Source organism: Anopheles bellator, chromosome 2 (assembly GCF_943735745.2).
Source record: "Anopheles bellator chromosome 2, idAnoBellAS_SP24_06.2, whole genome shotgun sequence".
In the NCBI taxonomy this organism is placed as follows: Eukaryota; Metazoa; Arthropoda; class Insecta; order Diptera; family Culicidae; genus Anopheles; species Anopheles bellator.
The window spans coordinates 74,648,318-74,673,633 of NC_071286.1; the positions used below are offsets into that span (position 1 = coordinate 74,648,318).

The following is a 25,316-nucleotide window of genomic DNA, read 5'->3' on the forward strand; positions in this document are numbered from 1 at the left end:
TTCGATCGCCGATGGTGTACACGTTGCCGTGGCCACTCGGGCCGCTAAACGGACGGCTAATGTTACGTGCCTAGAACACATCAATAAAAGGAGATTTTACGCGCGCGCGCGCGCGATGAAATGTGTGTTCATTTGTTGCGTGCAATTTTGTAAATTTACCACACGGCCACCGCCGGCAAATGGGTTGGGAAATGCAAACGAGAAGAGTCGCTTCTTTTGCGCCATCCTTTTTTGGGGGGGGCAGCAACTTCGGCGCTGTTCGTGGCCCTGTTAACGTGCGCTCCCCCCCGTCGGGGCGGACTATGTGTCTCCGATTTACGCGCCTGCAATTCATTTAAAAGCAATAAATTTAAATGTTTTATGTAGTCATTGCCGTTTGACCGCAACCCGAAGGTGGCGCAGCGCAGCGGCGCAACAAACCTCATCATCACACGACACCATCGCGGACCGACCGACGAATGAATATTAATTAGATGAAAATTAAGCCAATATACGGTGTGATCGCGGGTCGGGCGCTTCTGATTGCATAATTCGTTGTCCGTATCATCGATGCACACCGCGCGATAAAGCGAGCTAATATTCTCCCAATAGTGTGTGGTGGGCATTGAAAAATTGGAACCCTCTCCTTTGGAACCGGAGAGCCGGAAGAGCTTTGTGGCAAAAGTTGCCGAGAAACGCTTTCAAATACGCGTTGGGGCCACGACATACGCTGGGGGCAATCATCATTCATTGCCGTCGCTTAACATGCAATCGTAAAGCGTCACCCCACGAGCGTCTCCGGCAGCAACGTTTACGAACAACGTGCACACTTCAACCTTTCAACCGCAACGCACGTATGGGGGCGGCAGCAAGACGGTGAACAAGCGCAGTCATAAACAGTTCTTACGAGCACTTCTTTGCCGCCGTGAAACAACTTTCGTGGAGTGCCACACACCATCAGAAGGTGTGCAGTGTCGCGAAAGCGACGACCGTGGGGCATATGTGTGCGGGGACAGCACTGAGCCAAGTTTATGGTTCTTTACTTCCAAGTGGTTTCGGCGTTTTGTTGAATCGAGAATAATGCAATTGTCCACATTTTCATTAACCACTCACCACTTTGGTTTACCGAATGCAGTTCATGCGAAGAGAGACACCTCGGACTTCATTCAAGCGTTTTTCTTGACTTACCTACAAAAGCAAAGGAAAGAATGCGAATTAATGAAAGGGTATTACAATTGTTCACTAATTGTTGAAGTAAGATTAGTACTGTCCCCGAACAACACCAGGTACAATGGTCCAAACGAGAGGTCCGTTGATAAACCAATAAAGTAACAAAAAAGTGTCACCCATCAAATCGAACAGCATCACAGAGGGGGCCACCCTTGAAACTGATCCCACTCGAAAGGGAGTGAAAAAAGGTGGCAACCGGCGGACCGGAGTTGAGCCGGTGTGGGGGAACATTCCCAGGACACCCAGCCAGCCGGGAGGGAGCCGCTTCCCGCCCGGAACGTTGTGCGTAATTAAATTGAGCTAAAACAGAGTCCGCAGCAAATTGTTTACCATCCGCGGCCTGGTCCGTCGGTCGGTTGCTAGAGAGCGGGCCAACCGGAAGCGGGGCGATTTTGGGGAGGATTGAAATTTAATCAGCCCATCATGATCAGCAGCTGCTAAATGATGGCAAACGATTAATGAATTACACGTGACCCGGCGGCCACCAGGATTGTGGCCGGGGCTGCGTGGAAAATTATTGAAAAACATTGCTCACCGTTCAAAAGTGAAGTTATTAAATAAATTCCATCTTTTTGCAACCGATTTCGGTAACACAACGAACAGTTATTTGATGGGGAATTTGGTGTACAAACATGCTTTAAAATTACAACCAGGCGTTGTAATATGCCGACCAATCGATAGGTGATCCACGTTCGAGACACACGGTTTTAATACACTACCGATTTTTGCACATCAAAGCAAATGAATGCTGTGAACAAGGGGTCACAAATAGATTGGATTAAATTAGCATAAACACCATAAATTTCTAGATGCACAGGCGAATTAAGTGAAAAGTTTGCAACCAACAGCATCGAGCTGTACAACCGACGTGCAGATTTATGGCCCTATCGATTCGAACCGGTTCAACCCCCGTGTGCAACCCATCGGTGGACACCAGGAATAACACTCAACTAGATTGAATTTATCCCATACTCGATTTCCCAAATTCCGTTCGAAATAAAATTTGACAAATGCGCCGCCGTCGTTTGAACAAATAGACGGCGAGGCCCACAGCACGGAGGACGTCAGTTGATCATTAATTGTGCTGCCAGCGCCGCTACGATTCCGGAGCTCTCTCTCTCTCTCGACCACGGTCCGATGGTATTTTTCGTAGGAGGAGAATTTTCCTTCCCTTGTACCGGCCGGCCGATGTCAGACCATAAATATGCTCTCTGTCTCTTTTACGTCCCACCACCATCGGCCATCAGCGCATCGATCAACTGGATCGCTTCCAGTAACGGGCGGTTCGGATTCAACAGGAGCGCACCACAGTCGCCGCCCCGGCCGGGAGCATAAAGCAACACGCGATGCGAGGAAATTGCAGAAAATTGTCACATTCGGAGAACCGTCGTCTGTCTAGCCGGGCGATGCACCCCCCGGAAAACGGCCCGCCGCAGGACGGACGGCGGAGTGGTCTTTCTTGTCTGGTTTATGGGCCCGAGCATCGTCCCGTAGTGCCGCAAGCAAGACACATATCCCGAAGACTGCCCAGGCATAACAGGGGCCGGCCCCGGGGAAGTTATGTTTATCCTTACGTCACACGCATGTCCGTCGAAGCGGCTGGCACTTTACTGCCATCCACGTACACTTTGGCGTTGTTCCGTTTCGATTCGAGACCATCGTCCATTTGTTTTCCTTCGCCACACACCATGGCGGGCGGCGCACAAAATTGTGCAACAAACATGGAGGACCGCCGTGTTGTGTTCGAAATGGATTTGTTTTTGTTTTGGGTATAGTATTCTTCGCTGCAAATCATTCATGTGCGGTGCGTGCGGTGTGCTTAAGAAGGCAATTGTTTTAAAAACATAAACACATAAAGTGGAAAGCAAAATAAGCGTCGATTTTTCGTTGATTTAATTCTCCCTTTCCAGCAGTTCCTGTGTAGTGCCCCCTGAAACTTATCGCTTGTAATCACGTCGTCAAAACACGGCACCCCGGCACCAAGGTTCTCTGTCCGCTAATAAGCACCCAAGTTCGACGACAGTCACCGAGACCAGACCCTCAACACGCTCGCGAGCTGCGGAGCTTTCTCGTTGACTCAGCGAAACTTTGCAGACAGCCCCGACCATTTCAAGGCAAAAGGTCCCAACAATAAATCTGTCCGTTACACGGTGGGGCCGCGACGGAACGGATTAATTGCTCTTCGGCGGGTGACTTGAGCCAAACCAAATCTGGGACTCGGACGGCCAGGTGGTTGGAATTCATACTTGACCCTGGCACACATTTGCATGAGTGCAGAATTGGTGCAGAAGAACAAGTCGTTGTTGTTTTGTGGAAAAGACAATACACAAACACACGTGAGGTGATCCGCAGTGACAGTCCGTGTCTTTGTGTGTCCGCGAAAGGAAATGTCCCCTGTGCAGGCAAGTGATTGTCGGTGAGTTTGTCGAAATCCTTCACCGGCACCGGCTTTCTGGCTTCTCCGAAACACGAAAGTTACATTTTCCAACCGAAAGCTTGCAGTGAACGGAGCACACGGCAGCTTAATAACTGGGTCAGGAGCTTTAGCATAAACGTGGCCTTCCACGGAACGGGAACCACTAATGTGACTAGAGCGCAAATATTTGTTTAATAGTAACATCCGAACTTTTCCATTTCCTTTTCCAACAGACTGTGGAATAAATAAATCAATGCTGGACATTACCCGAAGATCACGACGCTGGAGACATAAACCTCGGATGATTCTAAAGCGATCGAAACAGGGGAAAAACACATTTTGATATATTGCTATTCAGTGTGACTACCAACACCAACGATGTCCTTAGAGTGTGCCACGGGACGTTAACGACCAGCAGCTGGAGGGCAAGAGCTTTATCTAGCCGCCCGGAGCAATACGCACCGCATCGTCGTCTCCCGTCTCGTCGTCTCCCGTCTCGTCGCATTTATGCTGATCGGAAGCCCCAGACATACGCTGCTTCCTCCTGGCGAAATGATTAACTATAATTGAATGACGACGCATTAAGCCATCATTGCGCACAGGATAATTATCATTTTTTTCGAGACAGCGTACCAGTGCTCCCCGTAGAACGGCGAACGGGGAAGAAAGCCTGTAACGATACACGATGAGTTGGAGGTTCTCAGCGCCGGCTGACGTCGTGAGCGCGCGTGTAAGTACCGCGTCAGCCACAACAACCACATTAGGAGAGCCACACGACGAGTTCAAGGTTCTTGCGAACTTACGGAAGGCTCATTACTAGCGGCGAACATGCTCTGTCTAGGCCCTCGGGCCTAGAAGCGTCCCCAGCGCGGCAGTCGAAGCCGCCCTGCGTTCGCTTCCTTGTTCGCCTGTCTCCGGAATTGATCACCCGAGAAGTTGGTTGGCGAAGGGAGAAAGAGCTTTCCCTTACTTTCTCACCCCGGTGGTGGTGACCGGGATTTTGAACGATCACCGCTAATACGGAACGGCCACTGCATTAAAGCTAATGGACGAAACACATCTTGACACGCGCCACCGCCAGCCGGTTCTTTCTGTTTCGGTCGTGAGGAGTCACAGTTTTGTGTTTCACTGGGCCACCCGAAAAATACACTCCACAATCGATGGACAGATATTGCTCGTTATAGCGTGACTTAATGTACAGCGTTTCGAAAGTTATTACAAGGACGCTCGCGGCACGCGAGCCGTACGGAACGCCATCGAAAGGCATGAAGCAAGACAACGATAGTTGATTAAAGTACCATTATTGCCACCGGCAGACGTACGTTAAATCACACCGATTCCGTACAATTTATTTCATTGTTATTTATGTTGGGTTCCTGGTGGGGCGGGATAAGGATCACGAACCCCGTACCGAACGACAGCTAACTGAGTCGCGGAGCGGCGATGAAATATTAGCCTCATCAATGGCCATTGCTTCTAGTAGGTCAAAATGTACGATTTATAGCGAATATTATCATTAATTGATTACAGAAAACGTAGTTCGTCGGTAGGAGCGTGTGCAACCAACAGGACACACGCCAGAAATGACGGTTGGAGAATAAATCTTTAAATTAAACAAACTGCCATTAGGTGAGCGCCAATGTAAAACCCTCCTCCAATCTACCATCGTTAGCTTCACAATGCAATCAATAATCGAAGCGGAAACGCGATGAAAGAAGTGAACCAAAATTCAATTACCACACGAACGGGGACAAAACTGTGAAAAATGAGACAGGGAAGGGCTAGTCGCTACTGTTGCCATGTCGCGTGCTGGGCATCCTTTTGCATGACGGACGGCCAGAGTGTTCGACATAAAACTGTAACTACTTAGCCAACTTCCCGGATGTAGTCGCTCCTGAGTCGAGGGACGTGAACATTGTTTGGGAAGTTTCAAGCGGACAATTTATCGGAGGCCATAATAAGACAGTTGTCATTAAGTTTGTAAACCGGAGAAAAGAAGTTCCGGCTTCAGCAATTAAATGAGCAAGTATTTGATACACTTTTTACAACGCAATGCGAAGAAGTCGCTGGTAAGGAACAAAGATGTCCCCGTGTTTCTGTGTGGTGCATTAATCTTTTCAGTAATACTTCACTGTTGCTACCATAAAACATGTTTCCGCTCATGTCCTCCCTCTCATTTATCTCTCCAAGAAATTCCCGGATAACCAACCAGCAAAAAGCGCCCTACGGAGTTGGCAAACATTAACGAGAGCGCAGCGGCGCCGCAATGGCAACCCGAGAGAGAGCTTAGTATTTGATTATTGTTACACTTGCATCCCGTTTTCTTTCACAACGGTCTCCTGTTCGGTGGAAGAATTCGCCTTTTTTTAAGCACAAAGGAAAAACAACATTCCCGCGGGATCCTCGAGTAAACGTGGGCCGGAATAGAAATCAACAAGATTTGGCAGTGGCAGGACGAAAAAAGGAAGATAAAACAATTAAAAAGGACGACAAACCGGTGGCTCTTGCTGCCACAAGCATGTGATGAAGCTCTGGCAAGAAAACGTAGCAACTCGGAAATTCCTTCGGAAAATCGCACTAGTGATGGCCAACGACGACGAACATGATGATGATGATGATGGTAGCCAACAACCCCCGCCCGCTGAAGGGTGGTGAAAATTATAAACTTTCCCATTTCCCATTTGACCGCACACAAAATGTTCGGTTCGAGAGAAAAGATGCGCCTGCAGGCCGCCATGCAGTGCATGACGCTGATGATGACTGAAAATCATCATCACCGGTGTGTACTGGCACCGGCACACCTCTCTTCTCGGTTCCGCCGTTTAGCACCAATTTATTGCGTCGGAGTTTTCGGGAAGTTTATATGCTCTCGCGCATCAAGCACCGGCACACTAATAGTGAGTGGCGCACCTTGTGAAGCTCGCTCGTCCTGAAAAGCCGGGCGGACGATGGTCCCTCCGGTGGTTCGCGTATTTTCTCTCTTGGTGCCGTTATGAATTTTACTTTTGTTTCCCCTGCATCGGTTGCCTCACGTCGGCTCGATCGGCTTGCGTCGTTGAAAATTCAGGATTCCGTCCGCCATTTTCACAGGCCGGAATTGAGCCGGGTCGGGCATCAGCGAAACAGCACTAATGCTTCTGTGGCCCAATTTGTTGGCCACCGAAACAATGTCGGCATCACACGCTAGAACCAGAGATTTCCGCGACCGCCAGCGGCAACTGTCACCGGCCGGTCGTGGAGACAACGATGCGCGGAATTTTCCGGGCTCTCTTTTTCCGATCTTCGGAAACAAAGGCAAATTTCGCTACCGTTAATGGGAAAATAATCGCACGAAGCCCGTGCAAATTGATTGCGGCCTAACCGGAGGCGTCCGTTGTGGCACTTTGTTCAATTGAAATGAGCTTTAGAGAAGAGCGTGCCGCGAGAGTCCTTCGAGGACCACAACCAGAAGAGGGCCAAAAGTGTCGCTATTTATTTCGGACGCACACAGATCCACAACTACCATCGAATTACGGATCGTTTGCATTCCGCCACTGAGGTGCGCTGTCACCCAAAGTGACGTCCACCGTCAATCGGCGCGCGACGGATGATCCAATCCACCGGCAACGAATTTACACATCGAAAAGCTCGCAATAATCCTCGAAACAGCAAACAGGCGAGTAGATACGAACGTAAAACCGGAATGTGTCCGGCGGAGCGCCACCAGCTAAAGCGTGGAAAAATGCTGCCCCAACGAAAACGGACCAACCGGCACAAAAGGACATTTACTGGGGAGACCCACCGCCAACTGGCCACCCCCACCAGGGTGACCGGGGTGGTCCACAAACAAAAGGGCACTTTTACCGGAAGCCTGTCACAGGACATCCGCCCCGATCCGGCACCACCCCCACTGGGATTCCTGGGGCCTCTTCACAGTTAGGAGCACTGAATTGTAATTTATTACACTACCACCCGCCCCGAGGGGACCGCTCCGCTGGTCTCCCGGCTCTCCCGGCTCTACGAAGCGGCAGGACCGGAACCACTCGTGAACCGGAAAAGACGGAAAATGAATATTGGTGGCCACCGGATCGTGGCTCGGATCAAAACCCTTTTTATCCCACCGAGAAAGAAGATGTGTGTGTGTGTGTGGGAGTGCAGCTGGTGCTGTTGCAGGTGGCAAAAAAGCCGGTGCCGCTGCTCAACGACCCCACCTCGACACTCTTATTACACCGAATAGGCGATAAAATGTCCTGCGAGTTCCCGGCAGCTCCACGCGACGACCGACACGGTCGCGATATCCTTACAGAGAGACGGAGGCGGTTGGCCCGCTCACGCCGGTGGAAGGACATCCATATTTCTCCTTATCTCTCCACCGACCGACACGTAGACTCGACCGCCGGGGCCCGCGTGTGGCTGGCGGGCGCGCGTGAGTAAAATGGAAAATTGAAATTCAATTTTCCCACACTCTCTCTGGCTTTTCGCTTTCACCGGTGGGGGGACCAAGGGGGGGGTCGGGTCGATGTTACGGTGGCACTCTAGAACTCGAGCTGAAGTGGGTGTCGTATATTTTCTTATTCACCCATATTTTTTTTTTTTTTGGACGCTGAGCTTCAACCAAAGCTCGCCAAGTCACATAAAGTTCCGAACGAGCACCAAAAGCGATAGTTAGCCCTCCTTCGCTGGCGGTTATCGGGTGTGCGCATTATGAATGGCGCTTTTAAGGGCTATTTGAGCCAGAAGTGATGTTAGTTCTGGTTATGTTTACACAAATATTACGAACGAATTGACCATTGAGAGACCAACTATCCATATTTCAAAAAGAAATAGTTTTCTAAAAAACATTCTCAAGTCTTCTTATCATTCTATTCCACACAACAACAAGCGATAGAAATGAAACCTTAAAAACACCATTATCCGGTCATGTGAAATTAAAACTCGGAGAACATCTGTTCCGCAGTGCAACAAGCCCCCCAACACACAGCCGGGAACCGAACCGGGAGGGGCGACAAGAGTGCAAAAGGATTGAGCATAAAATCTCATTCCGTATTTCGAAACATGAAGAAGAAGGCCGCAAAAGAGGCAACCAACGCTCGGTGGTTCCGCACGGCAATCCGGTGTTTTTTATTTATTTATTTGTCCATTTTTTGCTGCCATCCCACAGCAGCATCCATTCCATTTCATTACTGCGAAGGGCGGCCACGAGAAAGAGACCCGGAGCCGGAGCCCTGCAGCTGCAAGTGCACGGACGGCGGCGATGTGCATCTGCACATCGACCGGCACCGTGCACAACGAACGAACCGAGCCAAACGAGAAAAACAAAATATGCACATCCCGGACGAAGCGCAGCACGTAAACCAAAGCGACAACCTATCGCTTTGTACGCCGAAAACCCGTCGTAGGTAGCCCGAAAAATCCTTCGCTCCTTCGTCGTCGTCGTCGTCGTCGGTGGAGGATCGTCGTCGGAACTACCAACCTTAGTACCGACTATTTTCGGGCACCATTTGTCCCGCATTTCCTTTGGCGATGGGAATTACGGCACCCGGCGGGGACGAAACTTTTTCACGGGCGCGCGGCAGAACGCGAACCGGCGGTGCTTTTAATGTGTTCCGGCCGTTCCACTGCGCGCGGTGCGATAGGACGCGGCGAGGACATTTGGCACGAATCACTGCATTTTATGAACCCACGCACACAGCCTGCCGGCCGCCCAGTCAGCCTGGATTGTCCAGCGCACTTGTGTGTGGGGGGCCCATCTACCAAACTTGCATGGCATGGCCGACAGCAGCAGAGCAGCCTAGGCGGCCACCCCGGTCGTTACTCATTTCGAAAGCACCTCTCATAAGCTTATGAGCGCAGCACAAAATGCAATCGCACACGTCTGGGAACGCACACATACACATCGCCGGACCGGCCGGTTTCGGGAACGAACCGGGGAAAACAACCCCCAAACAAACCTCGTGCCGGATCACTTCCGGCGGGAAGTGCCGGGGCGAATTTTTTTGCTCACTCACTTCTTTTCCTGACATTTTGCATTCATTACTATTTTCTTTCCACATCGCGCATGATGAACCGTGTTCTGCAAAGTACTGTCCTCTTTGTGATCTACCGCACACCCCGGAACAGTGCCGGAGGGGGATAGGATTTATGTAAAACTTGCTCCGGGGATCAATCTACGTCAAGTACGGTGGATAAGTACGAACCAAAGCTTATTTCAATGAAATAACATATTTTGCGAATATTTGCTCTTACGCCCATCAGTATTAATACGACGAACAGGACCTTCATTTTCATTACAATGGATTATTTAGTCTCATTTTGTTGAACATTTTCGGCAATATCATTGAATTTTTTACGTTAAACTAGAATATTTCGCTGAGCTGAGAAACAAAATAATGTTTTCATTGGTCGTTTCTCACCTTTAAACAACTAAAGCTATTCTAGTTGTTTTACTGATACTGAGCTAAAAGATGGAATTAAATGTGAAAAACCGAAACCTTCAAGCACACGAGATTCAACCAAAATATCATTTAAAAGTCATAGTTTTGCTCTTGGGAGGTCAAACTAATTGTCCACATCTTTAAAATGTGATTCGAAAAGCAGATTTACTCATGTTTTCACATATTACTCAAATTGTTCCGATCGCAAACTTCGTTTCACTACCCATGGCAAAGTTTTCATTGTGGGCCTTTTGAATTAACTTTACAGTATTGTTATCAATTTAGTATCGAGCATTATCAACAAAATTACTGAAATTAGTTAAAAAATCTTTCTCTACTCTTACTTCGAAATTTTACTTAAAAGCTGCAAAAATTGACAATACGACCAGTTTTTTAACATTTCTCGAACACTTTCCGTTAAAAAGCGCACCCAACAATGGTTTCACGCAAACTCCTTTTGAGACCATTCGCACCATTCGCGCCTTTCGCGCAATATGTTGCGCAAACGTTGGGAATGAAATGGCCCCCCCAAAAGGTATTGGTGCGCTTCGCCGTGGTTGATGTGCATTCGATTGCGACGGGAGCAGCCTCCCGAGCGCTCTTCTTTTAATGCCGACGACGACGGGTAGCGGGCTACATATTTTCACCACAGGACCAAAAATGTGCACCGTGTGGTTGCCGGGACCGCTCCACCACCAGCGCGCCGCCCCCCGTGTCCGTCAAATATTGTGCAAAACTTTGACTCCAGCACTTCGCGCAAGTGCAAAAGAGACCATGGGTCCCGCTGGTGGAAGTGGAAGTCGTTCCAAAGCCCACGGAAAAGCGTTCGCCTACCACGGCACGGCACGGGACGGCATGGAGGAGCATTTTCCCGGCATTTCATTCTTCAATCTGCAAACATCCACAACAAAACTGCCGCCCTTCACGTCCCACGCCGGGAACGATGTGTAATTAAAGTTGCAACAAACCGGATCATTCTGCAACCGATTTTGCGATGAACGGTGCGCGGCCACGGCTGGAACGCGGCTGGTCCCGGGCGTAAGCGAGGTGATTATTCCGGCCGGCCGACCGACCGAGGGGGACCCAAATGACAGATGTGATGTAGTATGTCGTCGTCGTCGTCGTCATCGTCGGCTGGTCTGCTGGGCCGAGCCGATCCGAACGGATGCTGTCGGCATTTTTGGCCACCGCCAGTGCGCGTCTGCTTCGAAGCGCTCTTACGCAAACCCGGTGCTGGGCAGGACCGGGTCGGGTTGAAATGCATCATGCGAGGTGACATTTGCATCTTCTTCACATACCCGCACCTCAGCGCATTGATTATGCCCCGGGGCTCCAATGGTGCAATCAACCGGGTAGTTATGTGGATTTAATCCGTGCATCTCTCGGTTGAGCGTTTCAGGGGAATATGAGACTTTCAGGGCGATTTACAAGTTTTATATAAATATTGTAAATACTATAAAAAGTATCAAAAACAAGTTAAGTAAGTTAAGCACTTGAGGCCAAAAAGTTGTGATAACTGTCAAATCACTTTTCAAGTGTTCGAAATAAAACACGGCCCTTTATAATAAAACACAGTTTATAACGCGATCTGACACCGCAAAGCGCCGAATCGAATCGACAGCCATCGGCAAAGATTATGCCATCGTTCAATGAACCACCGCCCCGCAGGAAAAAGGATGCCACCAACGCCAACGGTAACCGATCATCGAAACCTCGCCAGCGAATGTTCGATTCAAAGTGACAGCTTTTCGGTGGACGGTGGATATGACTGCGGTGCAGTTGAACAACTTTCGACCCATCCAATGGAGCGATCCATCACCGGCAGCGGAGAGCCAGCCCCCCGCATCACTCGCCCCCGTAAATATCGACCTTAATTCATTTTCTCGCCCGAAAAGCTTCGGGATGTCGTCGGTGGGTGCACGTCATTTTCCCGATCGCAAGGAACGGCCCGACCTATCGTCCTACGGCAGCAGCAGTTCAGCAGCCTGGACGCCAGAGCGCCACCGCCAACCAATGAAGGCGTTCTCGCCGCCCGCTGAAGGGGAAATTTAATCGTCAGATTCGTGATTAGATTTGTCTACCGTTCACATATTTTATCGATCAATTATTTCCATTTATAAACACCGAGACCGAGAGAGACCGTTCTATTTTCCGTCACCGTGCCTGCTACCGAGGGAACTGAAACCTCGCTTTCGGGCGAAGGTTTTCGTCGTCGTCTGAAGGCGGTTGATTTCGGTGGGCGCAAAGGAAATAAACTGGCCCCGTTTTTTGCGACCGTCAAACCGTCATGACAACTACAGACTAAGGACCCACGGCAAGAAACGTCAATAATGTCAAAGGTTATCACCGGAGCGCCATTGGCCTTTGCACTTGTTGAAGGAAAATTTCCACGCCACGAAAACGGACTGCCTTTCTGTCGGATGTATGATTTCCCATTTTTTTGCCGTCATCATTTCGTTCTTGGGAGGCGCAGGAACTTACCCACCTTTTGCTTTCTTTGCCGATGCGCCCGTAACACAATGTACGCCAACAGATTAAACAGGAGCACCGTAATGAAGGTTTATTGGGGCAAATCGGTCCCTTTCAAGTCCACGTCAAGTGGACGGAGCCAAAATTCGACCCACAAGAGAGTCCTTAACCGATTCACCGAACACGTCGGACGTCGTATCGTCAGCAAAAAAAATGTTCTTTTCACTTGCAGTTTGTCACCGGATTTGGTGATGCCAACGACGTTCCTGCCGTTGTTGTTTCAACTCCACTTTTGACTCCACACAGAACCGTCGGCAATCGATCCACCAAACGGTGGCCTTCGCCAAACACTGACGACATGACACAACTTTTTCCTTTCGATTTGCCACACCACACGAAGGACACACTCATGCGGCCCCCCGTTGAAAGAGTTTTATGCTGCCTGCCGGGTTGCGGCGGCGCCGCTATCAACCTTCCTTCTGTCGACGTCGCACCGCCACGTTCCAGAAACAATTTCCAACGACTAATTATGGTAATTAGTGTTTGCTTTGTCAGGTGCAATCTCCTCCGTTCGGTGGGTTTGCTGACTCATTTGTGACGGAGGACGCGGACGGACAACAAGGATCGCGGCGGGGCGGCGCACATGGAAACATGTGGTACATTATGCACAGCAATGCTGACCCATCCATCATGGCGCGCGGCGAAGCGGAGCGACCGGTAAGTGACCGGCGTATTTAATCTGTTTGACCGGCTTCTTCGACCACCGCACCACGGGATCTTCAAATGTCACCCGGTGAGCCCACGATGGTGGAGCTTTGAATGATTGATACGGATCACGATGGCGCGAATAAATAAATGAGCGAATTTTGCCTCCGAAGACGGAATTATAAGATAAATCAAATAGGTCGAATCAAGGGCCGCATACAAATCCGATCGCCATTTTTCACATGCAAATAGAGGAATGAATATTTATCCCACTCGAAGGACACAATTTGTTTTACATCACACCCCATCGCACGGCCACTTCAAAGGTGTGACACACCCGCGAGGATAATCTCATCGCACATTGCACCCGCTAACAGGGTAAAGTCTGAAAAGAAAAGTTTACTTTTCGACTTGAAAGAAATTTGTTGCGCACAAGAAATTACAAGCCTGCGGGCACCCGGCAGGATGCGAGGTCCCTGCGGGCACACTCCACGTGAGCAGGTGAGCTTCTCATCTTCAAAGCCGGTGCATCTTCCATCCCTACGACGGGTAGCCATCGTAGCCGTGTTGTTCCTGCCGTGTTGCGAGTGATTGTTTTACATACTTCCGCTTCACTTCGCATTTGTTATGCACCGAAAGAGGGTCGCGGGGCGTACATAGAATGCATGCAAAATGTGTGTGCAATCGAAACCGCTTTGATGTTGGAGGCGACTGAAGTACAGCACAGAGGGAGAGAGAGAGAGAGCGTGCCATCTGCCATCGCAAATCGACGGAAGCAGCGCGCATTGCTAGGATATCGATCGGCCTCTTTCGTCAACACCCGGAGGAATCCGAGAGCTGCTTTCGAGAGCATACAAAGTAGTGTGTTGAAAGAAAGGCGGGACGAGTTTTAATCACCTCACAGGAAGTTCCAAAATGTCCTCGAATTTAGGTCCGCGCCGAAATTGGATGAAGAGAGAGCGCTGAAGCGGTAAAACATTGTGTGTCCAGTTCCAAAACTCAGCCTCCCAAACCCACCGCTAATGACTCCGGCATGATAAACACAAACCGAACGCTATCCGTTTTTAATTTCGCCCACACTCCGGCGAGTCAAAGGAACCCCCCTTTGGCCACGGAAAAAGGACACGCGAAAAATGCTCTACGGAACACATTCAAACTCCCCCATCGAAGAAGGGGGTTGTTTCCCGTCGGTGCAGTGATCTGGCAAAAAAGGGAGCAAATGTGACACCACTTCAAACCGAACCGAACCGAACCCGGCGCACCAAAGCTCACGTGGGACACGTTCCCGAAACACGTGCGCGAGTATGTGTGCCCGTCCTCTGCCGGGGCACCAAAATTTGCTACATAATTCAGCCATCGTTTTCTTCGGTTCACCGAAAAGTGGAAAAGAATTTGTGCTTCACTTTTATTATTTTCGTCTTTTTGCCTTAATTTCTCTCGACAATAATCCGCCCCAAGGGAGCCGGCAGGCGAGTGCCCGCGAAAAGTTCCAGCAGTGGTGGGAGAGAAGGTAGGAAGGACCCCCGACTTTTGCAGCAGCCAACCCCAAATTATGTCCTCCGTGTGTCGGGAGCTGTAGGTAAGTCCGCATCCTGGGCGCCTTCGGGGCGCTGTTCAGAGCACCAGCACCAACCCTGGCATCAGCAGCAGCAGGATGGATTCTAGAACCATCGCCACGGACCGTAGGAGCGTGTGCTGCAGGAAACTCATCTAAAAGCTGATGTGCTGGAGGCTGGTGTACCCCCCCAGCCGGCCCGGTCGTCTACGGCCTTGCCGTGTCCCCGAGATGGAGCTGCAAAAGTGGTGCAAACTTTGCTACCAATATTTCCCAACATCCTGCGCGTCCTAGCCAACGGGGGTCCGAACGGGTGAGTTTCTTCATCGCGAGCACTCGGGAAGTAATGTGCACGTGTTTGTGTGTCTGTGTGGCCGCTAGTGTACCAGGAATGATATCCTGCGAAGACTGCGCGCTACTCTGCTCAGGAAGGACATAATATGGAGACCATCACACGAAACAGGAAAAAAAAGGTGCAGATCACTGGGAACACCATTTCGCTTGGGCTACCGACTTCCTGGACACTCGGGGTTCCCTCCGTACGGTGAGCAGAGAGAACCCGGAAAAGTCGGGTCGGTCAGACAAGTTTGTGTACAAAGTGGTCAAATTATACACAAGAAAACGATAAGAAAAGCAGAAACCGAGGCCAAGGAAGGCACTCTGGACGGGACTGTTGCACCAAGGGACACCACTACACACCATCGAAGAAGACCGACAGAAAACTTTCGACACGCTCCGGTGGTACCGGCTCATCGTAAAACCCGCTTTGATGTGCTTCGAAGGCTCTGTGTGTGTGCCTTGTGTGTCCACACACGCCTTCAGACGCCTTGGCGCAAGGAGGTTTACGGTGGTGGCCAATGGATTGGTCGAAACCTTCGGAAAGGTTCGAACCGATTTTACTCCGTCCGTCTCTATCTGTCTCTGCTAAGCAATCTAATAAACCTTCTGGCGAATGCAGAAGTCAGGGAAGACCACGGCACCTTCACTTGAACCAGACTTCTTGCGGGGGTCACGAGAGTAATGCGCCTTTCAAACCCCAGGAAGAAGCGTATCATGGAAAACTCGTTTTTGATTTATCCGAGTCCGTCGTTCCCTTCGAAGACCGCGGCGTGGATGGTGAGAAGCGGGCAAAAAACACGCGAGCCAAATAGACGAACCGGGTCTTAGAGTCTTAGGCTCACCCCGAAATTGTAGCACCGCCAGAGAAACCGGCCCCCGATCGGCGCCACCAGCTGAAACGGAGACGCAGTCTTCAAGACAGGCAGAAGTGCGCTCCGGAGAAGCACCCACCCAACACGGTACACTGTTGCCTGTCGGCACCGAACCGAACACACTCTTCTTCTTCTCGGGAAAGGGTTGTTCATGGTTGGATAAATATTGAGTTTCTTCGTCCCCCCCGGTGTGTCTCTTCTTCCCTTCTGGCTGCTCTTGAGATCGAATCAAAAACTTGAAGCTCAAGCTTGACCGACTTGCTTCACTCCTGAAGCTTCTTCTGCCCCGCTCGGGTGATTCATGAAAATCTAAGTTCCAACCCGAGATTGGTATCTCTCGTCGGGGACGGCCAGTGTGTACGTATTTCGGTGGCACAACACTTGACAGTGACGTGCGACGGCAGAGGAGCATGTGGCCACACACAAACACGCACCACCAGAGGGCGGCCAAGTCAAGATGTCAAGTTGGATAGTGGCTGGAGAACCAACTGGGCGAACGAACGCGCGGGAAGCAGGTCTTTCCCAGGCCAACCAACAAACGGTGGTCGCTTTTCCTGAGGTCGGATTCTTTTGCGAGAAAACCCCAACCACAAAGCATCGGAGGCAATCAGTTTTCATTTAGCCAATACGGGGGACGGGCATCACTCGAAACGAGTTCCGCCGGGGTTGTCCCACCAACAATTATGGAAATCGAGTATCGATCCGCTACCAACCCTGGTGGGGGGTAAATTAGAACCAAATTTGGGACCAATTTCCAGGAAGGAGATTAAAATCAACATTATTGCTCGATTGATGTGGCGCGATCGTAAGTGACGAGCACGGCCATATGTGTAAGTGAAGCATTTCACACTCTCGTCCTCTACGAGTGTCCAAGCAGATTCCTCGTTGCGTTTCCAGTTGGTCAAGAATTTTCTTCCCTACTTTATTGCCCATCCCAGCGTTCGTTCAATTGACGGGATAGCGTTGGAATTCACGAACGTTGTTATCGCTAGACCAGATGTTGGCCAGAGTAGCTCAATCAATCGGCACTTACCAATTTAAACGGCGCTGTGAATAGTGGGCCAGTAGGTTCCGGCTCCCGCTCGGAATGCAGCTGGGCACGGGCCAGTTTATCCCGCTCTCGACGCTCCATCCTATCATGCTCATCGTGCCTGTTCGGTGAAAGAAAAAGGAAGAAACAGAATGAAATTGTGTGTGCCTCATAAACGACGCGCTAAACAATGAATAAAGTGCACCGCTCAAAGAATGGGAATATAGGGAAACTGCCATAACTGCCATTCACTCGATGGATTCCATCGATTCGGCCCCACAGTGCGCGGGAACCGTGACGCTAAACGCAGCATCGTCGTGCGGTTCCTGCCGCAGCCAATCCCACGGCGCGCAGAGCATTAAAATTCCTCGCCAACCGTTCGTGGCTTTCTTCCTCTCCCGCTGCTGCCCGCGGTTTGCGTGGCGCGCTGTTTTATGATGGTCACATAAATTCCCGGTGCACGGTGCGGCCAATCATACAGCACTAAAAAGCTAGACGCAGAGCGCACCACAGAAATCACGTATGGAGGGGAGTGCCCTCCTACTGGCCAATCGATCGGGACGGCGCACAGCGAATTGGGACCCAGATTGGGCCGTTCAAACACAAAAAGGTCCCACACGCATCCGCGGCGGCACCCGGCACTGTCTTCGCGGTCGCAACCGAGAAGCGAAGCGCATCGAATCGCCACCACAACCAGAGCGGAACGCGACGAATGACCTTTTTACGAATGGGAAATTATAATGCTGTACACGAACTGCTCCCGGCCCGCCTGTTGCCTCTTCCGGGGGCCAGCAGCAACCCGGAACTCTAGCAACAAAGTTTCCCCGTTCGGTCCACTCCTTTAAGGATCGTCCGCTCGCCCGGACTCGAGGTTTATCGAACGCCGAACACTCTCCACCAAGCCGAGCATTGCATCGCAATAAAACCTATTCCCTGCCGGCGGTGGTGGCCTTGTCGGAATCTGGTACACACGCCGGCTGGGACTGTGGCGGTAGCGACCGGTTAGTTGTTGCCGTTTCTGTGACTGAAGGCCATCGATTGAATGGTGATGAGCTACGCATAAATCTAATTTGCTCTCCTTGGGGCGGCGCTGGAATGCCCGCGCCATGCTGGCGGCGGCGGCGGCGATGGTGACCGTGAAACACTATTCCATTTTTGTTTCACTGCCAAGGGGAAACAGTGGGGAACCGTTTTTGGGGGGGAAGCAATAGGGGACACAATGGTGCGATTTTTTACACAGCAGTTCGTGCTACCAAAACCCGTTAATTTGCTGGACCTGGCGCACACATTTCCGTCCCCATTCAAGCCCAGATTTCCGCTGTCTTCTTCATTCTTAGGGCTCGAATTTGGGAGCCAACCAACAGAGACGAACCGATTGGGCCAATTCTGGTTTTCCGGGTTCATAAGGAAGTTCTATGGATGTTTTAAGCGTCACATTTGAATTTAAAAAAATCTCGAAATTTGTTTGAAAGCTAGTTTTTGCTCTTAAAAAACCGCAAACTTCATTGCTACTCAAAACTGCTCGAATCGAACGAAAAAGAAGTAATGGATCGAAATTGAGTGCAGTGCACGTGCACTACGCCATCGGAGTAAACGGGAAAGGATGAATTCATGTGGCTTGCGAATGGCCAACTGTGTCTCGGGAACGCATTTCCAAGGATCGATCGATCAAGCAGGTGATCAACTACCTCGACAAAATAACCAATCATTAATCAGACCTTTACGGATGAAGCGAACTGTGTCAAGGTCTGTTAAGGTTGCTGATAAATAAACACATGACTACCTTAGTTTTAGCCGTTGTTACTCGTACATGTTTTGATGAAAAAAACTCAACGAAAATATATTTTGTTAAGCAAATCTTTTGTCGTTTTATGTCAATTAGAATATTAGATGCTCTGCAGCATCCTTCAGTTCGATCATTATTATCAATAAGTAGATATTCGTTATTTGCTCCGTTAGACTGTGTCCGTAATAATCATTGTTAGTAATTTATATGGGTATTGGGAAACAACTTAACTGCTACCGCTGTATCACCACTTCCGATGGATTACGTGTGGTTGGTTTACTTTTAATTTTAAAATAAACTAAACACCCGTCACGAACCATTGATGGACGCCTCCAGCCACATGCTACTCCTACGGAGAGATTTACGAGCATTTAGACTCTAAATTGACAGTCGATTTGATTACTTTGCAAAAGAGTAAGCGGAAGTACTCGTTGCATATTCAAAAAGTATCAATTAAACAACGGTGAACCAACGGGCGTCGGTGACGCTGGCCTACCCAGAGAGAGACAGAGAACTGACAGGAGCAGGAGGATCTGGCTAAGACACGTCATGCGTCCGAGCTTTGGGACAATTTAAAGACGAGGGCGAGGCACATTCTCTCCCCTTTCGTTTTCCCTTTGAAGCCGAGACCCAATCTTCGAGCGGCAAGATGGACGCGTTCTCACGATGGACATACACATCCCTGCCACCGTAGCAATATCCTCCTCTCCACCGGAACCTACAGCGCTGCTGCTGCTCGCATGCTAATTTATTTATCATTTCATGCTTTCTTTCTCGGCCGTGTCCCCCCGGCTCTCCTACGCCGTCCGGCCGCCCTCCGGCGTAAACTTTGGTCGGATTTTCACAATTTCATCCAAAAGCTCTACTGGGGTGCTCGCGTGTATGTGTCTGTGCATTCCCCGGCCGGTTTTTGCACATCGCATTAGACTAACCCGGCGGGGTGGGGTGTTCCGAGGGGCGCCCTGCAAGGACGCAAGGAGAAGCACGTGGCGGCGGCCTGTGTTAAGGTCGTCAAAGCACCCGCCGGGATGCACACGTACACACTCTCTCTTCGGGCACATACACCCGGCGCGCCCGGCGAGTGGGGCCTTGATGTGGCGCTGCATGCATACTTAATGGACATTACCGGTCCTGTCTCTCCGGTGCTCGCCCGCTCGCTCGCTGCTCGATGCCCCCTCGTCGGCACGGAAAAGGATGCGTTGCGTTGAACGGAACGTCGGCCCCGACGAACGTGAGTATGCGTCCCCCGGGGGCATCTCCCTTTATCGTCCTTAGTCGCCGGAATTCGCTTTTTACTTTAAATCATTTCACTAACCATCCTCTCCTCCGGGCAGGCATTTCGCTTCACTTTACAAGACTTCATCATATACGTTTGTTGGCTCAATGAGCGTTCTCTTCTGCTCTCTTTGTCACTGTCGGCGGCACTCTGTCTCGCCTCTTTCGGCACACAATGGCTGAGGTGATTTTTTACATTCAACACCCGTTAGATGACGGGCCACTTGGAGAAGAAGAAGAAAATGTACGACTTCCGCCGGGCCCGGATCGGTCGGGGTGATTTCCCCACGAGATCCACCGCTCGTGGGTCTCCCGAATCGTAGTTTTTTTCCCCTCCACAAGAGCCACACACGATGGGAAATGTGTAATTCGAGGGCCCAATTGTCCCTCATCCGAAACATCGGCATACAATCGGCCTGCGACGAACGGTCCCCCCGTGGCTCCCAATAAAATGGAGTGGACCGAAAACGACACCACTCCGATTATCAACTAATGGCCACACGCACCATTTCTCTGCGTATTCTTACCGCGGCCCATAGGCGCGATCCGGTCACGATCCGAATCGCGTCATCTAACGCGTCCAAGCGTTACCGAAAGCGGGGCCACTCATTCACTTCCGCCAACGAAACGGAGTCGACACATGCGACTGCCCGGTCCCGGCACACACCGCACCAAACCGTCGACGCTTATCAGCATCATCACTGATAGTGCGGTGTTTAGCGGGTGGTGTTGTGTTGTGCCACCCACCGCACAACGACGACACGGCCAAACCGGGCCAGCAGACCGCAAAAATATGTTCCCCAACCACCGACACCGAGAGCGAAAGAACCGACCGTTCGTTGGTTCGTTGTTGGATTATGTTATCAAAGGCCGGAGAGAGGCCGTAACGTTGCGTCAATCCCGGCTTCGCCAGGCCCCGGGGTGCTCTCTCCGCAAAACCGATCCAATGAGGGGGTTGTTAACATCACAAGTCGATGGGGGGCGGCCTGCGAGGGGATCGGATGGGCATAACTCTATGCGTAACTACGCAAAACCCGTTAGCAGCATTGCTGCGCTGCCCTACTCCGGGCGGGGCCGACCAAACGAGGGTGCCATTCCGCTAGAATGCCTCCAGAAACAGCTTGCGGGCGCTCTAATATGCTTCGTCCGTGCTGGGCTGAGATAGGGTAGGAACTGGTTTCTTCGCCCATTTTTATCCGTCCATTAACAGGTGTGTGGTGTGGAGTTTTTATTCGTTTCCCGTTTTTTCGTGGCTTGGTGACCAAGTCGAGTGGCCTTTTTTCCCCGAGAATTGTTTTTCTCAAATCCCCCACACCGGGAGCGGGAACTGATCGTTCGCTACGGTCGTGTTCAAATATTGGCGACGGCAATCAATCACAGGAACTTAATTCCTCAGTCAACGCCCGGTGGGCTGGGCTGTTCCCCAAAGGGCGCCAATCGAACTCGGCTCTCTAATGGCCGCCCTCACAACCTCAACGGCTGCCGCGGGATGTGATAAGCTTATCGGCGACTACGCGCGCCACTCGCGTGACATCTGCCGTCCGCCGGTGTGTTGCGAAATGATGTATCTCTAGGCCCCGTAAACGTTACCATCCATTACTCGGGACGATCACCGAAAAAAAAACGGCCAATATCTTGATAGCTAATTAGGCAACACCACCATCATCCTTTCGAGTGGCGGCACTACCGAATATGTCCGCTACGCATTCACCAAGAGCCACACAGAAGCTAAACTAACTCATCCACCAGTCATTGGGAAACGTGCCGGTGGCTCTCGATTGGCTCCCCAATTTGGATTCAATTGGAACGCCGATCGGTTTGTGAGTGAAGCGATGCTGCCACTCAGCTTCACGGTGACTGGCAACCCTACCGTCACAACGGGTGGGTAAAGGTCGAGGTGCGTATCGTAGCTCTCTTCGTGAACGGAATTCGATTTGTAACGAACTAGTTCACGCCAATGCCGTTCCGATCGCCGGATCACGATAACGGAAGGAGATGATGAAGCTGACACAAAACACTAGTTGCCGATTCAAATTGCGAAACTAAATTTCGATTCATACATTTAACCCCCTCATGAGTAGCTCTCCGAAAGCGCATCCTCGCGTATTTTAAGAAATACCGCACAATTATGTTGCGTAAATGTTTTACATGCTCATGTCTAAAAACCTACAAAAAATCTATGTTGCTATGCTGTCGACGAGCAATTTATCTCAAAAATTGAATACTCCCCAATATGCGCTGCTAACAACATTAAACCCTCCAATTTGCCCCTTTGAAGCTCTGCTGCCACCGGAGTTCAATTGTTCAGCGAGCTTCGACCGAACGGAATTTCGTTACGGGCGTTAATTGATTCGGAAATTTTTAGATGCAATTTTAGGTGAATAAATGCAATTGAGGGTGACGAACTCTTCTGAGTTTGCTTTCCGCTACGGAGTGCCACGGTAATCAGTTTAACCAAGGTTTCTAGTGCATCACGCGTGTACACTGTACTTTGGCCGTACCGATGTCCATCACTTCACGAGTTGCGATGCCGGTTTGGAAGAAAAAAAATCTTTTGACCAAAATGTGAAATGGAAGCCTTCTCAAGTACATCAAATTATTTTCGTCCAAACACAAAACCGCGGCAAGTGCAGGGCACCGGCGTCCGTGTCGTTATTTACATTTCTCTCCAGCCGACCGTTGCATAATTTCGCAGCAAAACGCACACAACCGCGCCGCTCTATAATTGGCAGTGTGTGTTGTGGAATGGCACCGGTCGTTCTCGCTGCCCAAACGCCCGGAAGTGCAGAGCTGCGAACCGCACGCACCACCATCATCTGCGACCCCGAGGGGCCTGCCGTTGCGGAACACATCATCAACGCGGAAACCCATCGCGGCCCACGGAGCCGTACGCGGAGGAGAGCATATGTGTGAAAGAAGCCACTGATTTCATGATGGTGCCGCCCGCCGTCCGACAGGAGCAGGAACACACGACCCCCAGCCGCAACAGGAAGCATTAGAGCGCGCGTACTACGACTACGGCGACGACGACGACGCGATGCGAACGTTGGATAAATATGATGGTTTATGATTTGATTACCACGTGGCTTATCGAGTGTGCGCATCGCGCCACGACTTCCCGGAAGCGTTTCAGCGCACCCGGCATTGGCCCGGCAGCCGAAAGAACCGGGCAGCTTAGCGAAAGGCAGCAGCACTGGTGGTGCAACATAAGCAGATTAGCAGCCACCGAATTCCCGACGAGATACGAGATGCCGATGCCGAAGCTTCGCCAAAACCTGCTCATTAATGGCCAACTCAAGAATGGCTTGGGAAACTTTCGATTAAAGTCCCATAAAGTGCTGACTCCAATCCAGCGCACAGGCCGAAGAAACGAAAATTAATTGTTTGCCTTTTAAAAACACATTGACTCGGATCATTGGCGCCCGCCGTAAGGTTGCCTCTGAATTGCACCTCCTAATTGGAAGTAGCGGGACTTCTTCGTGGCCAATAAAAGAACCATGGGGTCCCAAACGTCATATAATGCAGAATGCTCTCTCTCACTCGCACTTAATATGGGTCCTTCAGCACACTTTCTACACTCGAGAGGCAAGGGGCCCAAGGTGATCGGAGTTGTTTATTTTAATTTTCGCATCGGACCTTGCTTGCTTCAAAGTTTGCAGACGCGTTCTACCCTGGCCGGCCGGCCGTCCGTCTTACCACGACCACTACAACCACAACCAACACCAATTAAACCCCGATCCGCGTGTCCGCTCTGCAGTAAATCGGCACGCCGAGTGCCGAGCTCTGTAAAATACTAGTTTCTGACACGGACAACTCACAAATGGTGGCGGGGAGCGGAGCGGCAACCTTGGGACAACCTTCACCTGACACCTCTCGCACTCTCGCTCTCTCTCGCTCTTGCACCTGGAGTCTCTTCTAGTCGGACTTGAGACGCATGCAAAAATGCCCGCTCACTTGCCCCCGGCGGATTGCTCACCCCGGGCCCAAAAAAGAGTGGTTTCAGTTACGCGCGATGGCGCGACAACTTTCACCTGTGTTCCGCCGTTGCCCCCCCGTGGAAATTTCCTAGATCCGGGAAGGAAGCCGGAATGGTGGGGCAACCGGACCTAAGTTTGCAGTTCGCGTCATCGAACCCCTGCCCCGTCGTTTGCTTCCCGATTGACCGGAGTAAGTTTACCCGGGGCGCACTCGTTAACTTTTCAGGTGCCCTCTCGGTCTACAGGGGGAAATCCTGAAAGTTGCACAAATCCTCGGACACAGTTCCACCGGTCAGCGGTCAAAGTGAAGAAGCCTTGGCCTTCGCGCAGACTGTGTCATTCGACGTGCCAATAATGTGTCGTTTGGATAAAAACTATCACTTTTTTTTGTTGTCTACGTTATGCACCCTGGACAAAAGGGCGCAGAAAAGGCTCGTAACGAGCACGGCGACCCCTCGCGGTCGGGTTATGCATCCGGTCTAGACGAGAGCATTGAGTGCAGCCGCGCCACCCGCTGCCACCACAAAATGAATGCCACTCGAGGTGGGCCACAGCCCCACTAATTAATCTCCACACATATTTATGATCGTAACCCTTTCGCAGCGGCGCGCGGCCAGCATAAGCCAGCCAGTGGGCCCGAGCCAGAGAAAATAAAACCGTTACGCACACCGGCGTAACGGGCTCCTCCGGAACGGAAAAATCACTTGGAAGTGTGCCACGCAATTCCGGCCACTTTTAATTTGTCATAAATATTGTCTGTGCTCTCGTCCTCTGACAGTGCGAGAGAGAGAGAGAGAGAGAGGGCACAAAATGTTAAAACACTCGCCGTCGCTCGCCACATCGTCGTCCGGCAGTTGGTGCTGTGGATGCAATGTTGCACAACATACCCAACTGGCCGCCCGAGCTCCGAAAGGCCACCGTCAGCCAGTAGCTGGACACGATGGGGCGGGTGTGCTGGTTGTTGTTGTTGGGTTTGTGGCAACGACCTCCCCCACGGCACAAACACTAACGCAAGGGGGAGTTGATTTTCCATCTGCTTCGCGTTGGCGTAGCGCGAAAGCACTGCAAAAGTGCATCCACCGCCGCCAGAGCGCTGACACTAATTAATTGAAATATTACCTTACCCCCGTCGCCTCGCGTCCAACGGACACCCCTGAAGCCACCATGATTACCGGCATCATTTAAAGCGGTGGCGAACTCGGGATCGACAGAAAAGGATGAAGGAAGAAAAAAAAAACGAAAAAGGAAGCTCCCGGTAATGCGTCCAAAA

At 50.9% G+C, this 25,316-nt stretch overlaps 1 protein-coding gene across 1 annotated transcript in view; it reads right to left on the reverse strand.

Annotated features, from left to right (window-relative positions):
* LOC131208043 (AF4/FMR2 family member lilli) overlaps positions 1-25,316 on the reverse strand; it is a 70,849-nt gene that overhangs the window by 20,482 nt on the left and 25,051 nt on the right. Inside the window, exon 2 of the mRNA XM_058200686.1 lies at positions 17,012-17,129. Within this exon, the coding sequence (XP_058056669.1) occupies positions 17,012-17,129 (118 nt within the window). The remainder of the gene's footprint in view (positions 1-17,011; positions 17,130-25,316) is intronic.